Genomic DNA, 7,045 nt, shown 5'->3' with positions numbered 1-7,045 from the left:
TAATTTGACTATCAAAAATATTTTTTTTAAATGATTAATCAAACAGAGTTGGCTTATCAAAAGCATTTTTCAAATAATTTGTCAAACAAAAATTATTATTTTTTTAAGTACTGTTATAAAAAGTTATATTTTTTTAAAAAAAAAAGTGTTTCTAAATATAAGTTATTTTAGCCACAATATCAATTGTCAAACATGCTCTAAGATGCCTTCAGGTTGACGTTTTTTTCATTGTCGTTTGAGGAGTTGTGGCACCAGTGTCTAGTTGAAGCATATTAATTGATGTTAAAATTGCATAGAGTTTATAAGAGTCGAGAAATGGTTGACTTGAATTTGAAAATGAACTAGTAGTAGTATGGTCTATCTAGACTTGATTTAACTTTATTTAGATTAGAAATTTCCTTGATAATAATGTTATTGCTTGAATTAACATTTCATTTGGATAATTGTAGTGAAAATGAGAAATTATTAAAGCCAATTTGATATGAATACTTTATTATCTAGTTTCAAATGGCTGAACTGTCGGTTTTGATGTGTGTTTTTAGAGAGAGGTTCTTTTTGGTGTTTATAATTCAAAAAGTGTCATGTTTTGATGCCGGACTCATGATGAAGTACTTTCACGTGGCTGTATGCAGCCTGGAAGATACTCATGGGAAAGAAAATGGCATGTTGTATAGGTAAGGAATAGGCATGTACCACCTGCCTAATCTCACATGCAATTCTTGTGGCATCCATATCGTGGTGGATGCAGCCCCCTGTGCTATGATCTCAATAGAATCCAATATTATTGACTCGTGATATAAATATTTATGTGAAAAATTAAATTCCTGAAGTTTCAACAAGCACTAAGTCTGAACTCATAATTTCAAAAGTACCTTAAAAGTCTGAACCAATCTAATTTAAATAATGAATAGCCCTCACCAAAAATTCATCTACTGCAATACTGATAATTAAGGTGAAGCAAAACTGTAATTGTCATCATAATAACTCAACTTTTGGTGATATTTATAGAAAATTAAACAGAGGGGAAAGTAATAAAAATTAGGCAGAAATAACTTGAATTATGAAGGAAAAGCATAATAATTACATTATATAAGATGCCAGTTTCAACACTTAAAGCTAAACATGTTTAACAATAAACCAGAAAAATCAGCTTTCATTGTCTTCTTCTTTTTATTGTGCATGTTTTCTGCAATCTCTTTGGTACTATGTTTCTTAATGCTCCATATCAAGAGGAGAGGGAAGAAAAAGGTCGATTTCCTATCAACCGTAAGCAAGAGAAGTAGTTGGTGATCAGATTTTAAGCAAACGTGGTAGGAGAGAAAGGGAATGACTAAGGAGAAATGCGATGTGTAGGGTACAACACTTCAACACCTGTTCCACAGATCCTCTGAGTTAAAATTTTCTCGTTGAGGCAGGGCGAGGTTGAGCGTTGCTATATTAGACAGATGGAACACTGAACAAGGGGGGTTCGAATACTTTTAAGTATCAAGGAAATACATATGTATCTTGCTGGTGAGGTATTTAGAAAGGGATGCAAGGTAAAGAAGGTATAAAATTGGCTAGATTACACGACAATTTCACGGGACAGGTGAAGGTAATATGTGGTTGTGTCAATGTCTTAGACATTAACATTGGTAGCCCCTGCGACATGTAAGCGCACCAGCATTTGAAGTAAGAGTGCCAACCAGGGAAGAGGCCTTTGCTGCTAAGCTTGAAGCCCTAGCATAGCTGGCTGCAGCACCGTGTCCAGATGGCGTAAAGAAGGCTCCATTAAGCATAAGGTCTCCCTCTGATCTCCAGTTCCAATGCTTCCACACATCTGATTGCTCCACTCTATGTGTCACCTGCCAACCAAAAAGTCCTTGATTTTGAGTCCAAAGTGAATCACTTAGAGCTCTGATTTATAGTCCATTCTATTTTCTTTTGGTGGTTTTGTATTTCCAGAGTATGAGTTCCACTTAACTTAGCAACAGATTAAGCTTAGTCTGAAATTTACCTGTTTGGCAAAAGGGTTGGCCGGAGCGAGATATCTGTTGCCTTGGCTGTTTATCGTAGGAGAAGCGCTGCCACCAATGGCATACATCTCCCAATGTGTATAGTCATTGTTCACCACATGAAAATAACCATGTCTACACCTGTATATCGATCAATTGATAATACCTTTAAGCACTAGAATTTACAGAGAATAAAAATGTTAAGAAGTGGAATAAAACAAATTTTACCTTGGCATTCTCTGAATAAGACCCTCACCAAAATGGTTGTAAGCAATAGTCACCTGCATAATCTTATCTCTAACATAGGAGTCGCTGTGGCCTAATAACATCACCTCATTATGGTGTGTAAAATAATTGTTGGAGATGGTAATAGCAGTTGATCCCATGATCGCGTCGATTAGGCCATCAGCACAGTTAGCAAGAGAGTTGTGATCAACCCAAATATGGCTAGACCCAAAAATGGAAATGCCATCTCCATCAGCAATTGTCCTCCATCCAAAGTGACTTGGTGAACTACGTACCATGGCGTTACCAGTTGGTTTACAATCATGAATATTGATGCCATGAATAATAATATTAGTAACAAATTGGACGGTTATACAAGCCCCATTGGCAATATGAACATTGACACCACGGCCATCAATTGTCTTGAAACTGTTCATAATTAGCTCTTGTTTAAGTGTAATAACCATATCTCGTTTAAAGACAATCCACAACGGTCTGTCCTGAATAACAGCATGACGAAGTGTTCCAGGTCTGGGATTTACAGGGTCATCATCATTTGGGTCAGTGACAACATAGTACTTGCCATCACGGCCACCAATAGCATTACGTCCGAATCCAATAGCACAATCAGCTAGGCGCTTGCGGTTACGTTGCCAATTACGGTCACAACGCCAACAATCATCAATAGGATTTCCAGTTCCACATGAGAAAAAACCCAATTTCCTCCTCTCTGTACTATTCTTAATGCTCCTGTATTATCAACAATGTTAGTTTAGCTCTGTTCACATGATTAAATGTAGGAAGTCACTAAACCTATTCAATTACTAATAATTCTAGTATATAAATAAAAATTGGTTGATCTTGATTAGACATATATGAACAAATTTAGTAATGCATTTGAGGTGAAGTAGTTAGTTATTAAAGTGATACAAGTGGGGCTGGGGAATAAGGGTCCTTACGGAACTGGTACTTTTTCCGTTTGCCTTGTGCAATTAATAAATCTATAAGGTGGGCTGATAAATGCATCTATAATGTCGGTAGTATAATTTTAATCTTTATTAACATACAAGTGTCATTTAATATGGGCATGTGTATGTCAGTTCTGTTCAGCCAGCTGCTGGATCTTTGGATTTACTGGTGTGAGCTCAGATCTGATCGCTTTCACTTTGTCACAAAATACAAGTGAAAGCACAACACACTATTTACCTAATCTTTAAGTCACGTGAAGCAAATAGGGTGATTTTGGCCTGTGATTTAAGATAAAGGTGAGTGTTGGATTGAAAAATAAGTTAAAACACAAAACTGAACCAACTATGTTCTTGGTATGTAAAGCTACCTCCAACATAATCCATAGATAACGTGAAAGAAAAAGACACATGAAACAAAGCAAAATGTGCGGATCTGGCAACAAAGACCACGTGAAAACAAAAAGGAGATGCTACAACATAACATAACATGGCCTTGCCCTTGCTAATCAATGATTAAATTCTCCAAAAAGGTATTTCGAGTTCCGTACTAATACCGGATTGGATGCCTGCCTATATTATAAAGTACTGCTATCACATAACTCGAAGCAAATATTTAAACTGAATTTTCTGATTAACTTAATAACAGGATTAGTTTAAGTTAATTGGGCTCATAAAAGCTGACTTAGGGCACATTGCATGTGCGATATATTCTTTACTGTCAAACAAGAGAATTGAGAGGGGATGAATTTGGTGAAAATTGAGTAGGTGGGGGGAGGGGTAAATGGTGTAGTAACTGGGGTAATGCATTTAATTTTGTGTGTTGATGATGTAAATGGATCATGTGAGGGGTTAATTACTTCTAGTACAGTTCATTTATGTAAGCACATGAATGTAGATAGGTAAAGGGAATAGGGAAAATAAATATTAATATTTTTTAATACTCCCTACTGACCAAATATTAGCAGCATTCTGATGAGAGAGAAACAGAGAAAACTTACATATCTACCATTGAAACCACCTTTTCTGGATCATCTACAGCATGTTCATGGTTTGGTACATTTTCTTCACTTAAACTGCAAAATTTGAAATAGAAAATTGAATGTTAGGAACAGAACCATCGATATTGAGCCTTGATTTGCAAATACAAAATGAAAAGTATAGATAATGAATTCAACGCCCAATTTCAGGCAAAATGAAAAGAATTATGTAATATTATGTCTTGGACTGAACTCACACTCCAAAACTAGCTCAATGAGACCACTCATCTCATCAAACATCAATGTGAGACTTTTTTCAAATTCAATGTTGAATATGACGGTGAAGGAGCAGATCATTATGGGGCAATTATTTTGCTCGAGAACCAATTTTTTCCTGATCCAATCTATACGATCAGGATTGTGTTGTAGGATGCACATTAAAACTTACCAATACTACATGCACAGCTATATCGTAGAAAGAGCAAATCAAATGGTATTTAACAACGAGACGTTAGAAGAAAATCAAAAATGTACCTATTCGCCATTGTCAAGTTCTTTAAGCTCTGGAATTGCTCTGCTTCTTCAGCACTGAATTTTTTTTAAAAAAAAAAAAGTACATCCAATGAGCAAATCGTAATAATTTCAAACTAATCAGAAACAGAGTCACACTCAAATTCAGAAATTCAAGTTGTTTGCTTCGACATTGTCGAAAATTAGCTTCTGGATGAATGGAAAAGGTTCAATTACCTGTGACTGGGGTTGACATTGATGACTAGTAGCATCAAAATTAGCAATGCAGAAAGAGAGAGACACGATCTCCAATAAATCGCCATTGGAGAAATAAAAAAGCAGAGCTCTCTCTATAGAAATGTGAGTGAAATTGAGTCGGAGAAAAAGGTTGAATGGAAGAAACGTTTTTATAGGAGAAAAAAGTAAGAGAGAGAAGATAGCGGGAAGTGCTAGTGATACTCTCTAGTTGCCTAACTTTTGACATTCTTCGAATTAGACTTAACCCCCAATTTACAATATTTGTTTAACTCGTTTCAAAATAAGTGGTATTATTATTAGTTTTGGTACAAATATTTTTTAGTTAAAATAATTTCTACGTAATGTGTTTTGGTCAATTAATAAACTGTTTATAAATATTTAATTTTAAGTTAAAATATGTCATAAGTTAAGCATTTCTAACTTATAGTTTTTGCTTATGAATCAAAACTTAAAGGATAATTAGGAATTAAAATAAATTTTTTTTAAATTTATGGCCTAAAATACTGTGACTATTTGTATAACTATATATTATTTTATTAAGAATAAATGAGAAATTTTAAAGTAAAATCATTACGACTATGAAAATGTAAAAGAAAATTTTGGGACAAATTAAAAAAAATAATCATATAAATTGAAACAAAATATTGATGAAAATCATAATTTAATAATATTAAAATGCTTTCAAAACCAACATAAAAGATTTATTTGATTTTAAATACAACTAATTTTAAGCTAAATTTATATATCAAAATTGATATTAGTTTACCCCACCTAAGGGTAGGATAAACTAGCACAGAATAATAAATAACAAGAGTATAATCCACCCCTAATTGTATAAGGATTTATTTTGTTAATTTTTGTATTAACCAACTGCCATTTTGAAGATTAGCAAGAAAGAATAATTTTTACTTTATTCACATACAGTAAGGAGTCATTAGTTATCATGGTAAGGATTTCAATTCTTATATTTAAATTTGATATTGTGGCTATCTACAATTTAATTATTGATATTAATTTTTTAGATCAAAATTATGATGTTACTAACTTGGAAACGCTTCCTTATTTGGAGAGCCTAACTATAATAACAATAAGAGTGTGTTGTATAATTTCTTTGTATCTTAAAATAGTTTGAGAAAGTTTTATAATGATTTTCCAAAAAATGTGAGTTTCATTTATATACCCTATCCATTTAATTTTTTTTTTATAATACTAGTATATTTAACTTTTTGAAGAAGATTACTTTAAAACAAAATTGTTAATTTCACTAATTATAACTTATAAGTGGTTTTCTATACTTTTATAGGTTTACTTGATATTGTAAAAAAAATTTATTACACCATCAAATATGTAAAAGTTAAATTTCCTAAGTATTTGTAAATTTGAGAAAAGGAATTATAACAATATCTTCTTATACCTAATTAAACTGCCACCGACTTACACGTGTGAAGTTGCGTCGGTCACTCACGTACCACACTTGTTAATGGAAAAATGGAGTAGTCCCTTTTTCTTAAATATTCTTCCTCTTTCGTTAAATATTAAATTCAACCACCTATATATGGTTTTAGTCAATCTATTCACCGCATACGTGGGACCACTTTTTCAACCTCACTAATTATGGGCACGTTTGGAAAGCCAAGAGGGAATTGAAATGAAAATTTATAATTCGAACTAACATTTTTATCAAATTTACTAAATTTCCTTGTACCGTAAAATAATTTAATAATTTTTTACTTTTTCTTTTGCTCGTACTTCCTCTCTACCTTCTTTTTTTCTTGCTATGTAATTAATTTCGTTTTTTGTTATTGAAAAGACACTATTTCAAACATAATCATATTATACACACATCTATTTATAAGTATGTGTATTTAAATAGTTATGGGGAAAATTATATATAATAGCAAGCTATTAATTCAAATTAAATGTTATAGACATAATTTGATTTAATCGTACCCTTAGCAACGGTTGTTATTTCTCCTCTCTTCCTAGTGGAATCTCGCTCACCACTCTCATTCTCGCTGGCAGTATCGCTCGCCTCTCTCGCTTTTATACAAACACAAAAGGTATTTATGTTTGAATAAAGAAAGAGAAATTGTATATATACATGTATTTTCGT

At 32.9% G+C, this 7,045-nt stretch overlaps 1 protein-coding gene across 2 annotated transcripts; it reads right to left on the bottom strand.

Moving 5' to 3' along the window:
- Positions 1–1,029: 1,029 nt before the first annotated feature.
- Positions 1,030–5,067, bottom strand: LOC107029562 (probable pectate lyase 8). Of its 2 annotated transcripts, XM_015230998.2 has the most exons (6): positions 4,912–5,067; positions 4,699–4,752; positions 4,186–4,260; positions 2,223–2,969; positions 1,997–2,135; positions 1,030–1,844 (listed from the first exon to the last, which is right to left on the bottom strand). In XM_015230998.2, exons 1-6 carry the CDS (start codon positions 4,995–4,997, stop codon positions 1,626–1,628), a joined length of 1,320 nt encoding a protein of 439 aa, XP_015086484.1. In that variant the 5' UTR covers positions 4,998–5,067; the 3' UTR covers positions 1,030–1,625. The 2 variants fall into 2 exon arrangements, with proteins under 2 accessions (XP_015086484.1, XP_027775238.1); XM_027919437.1 differs by lacking the exons at positions 4,186–4,260; positions 4,699–4,752; positions 4,912–5,067 and adding an exon at positions 3,556–3,819.
- Positions 5,068–7,045: the final 1,978 nt, after the last annotated feature.

Source organism: Solanum pennellii, chromosome 9 (genome assembly GCF_001406875.1).
Source record: "Solanum pennellii chromosome 9, SPENNV200".
Taxonomy (NCBI): Eukaryota; Viridiplantae; Streptophyta; class Magnoliopsida; order Solanales; family Solanaceae; genus Solanum; species Solanum pennellii.
The sequence above is the reverse complement of the archived record's forward strand: the minus strand, read 5'-3'. Positions and strand labels throughout refer to the sequence as shown.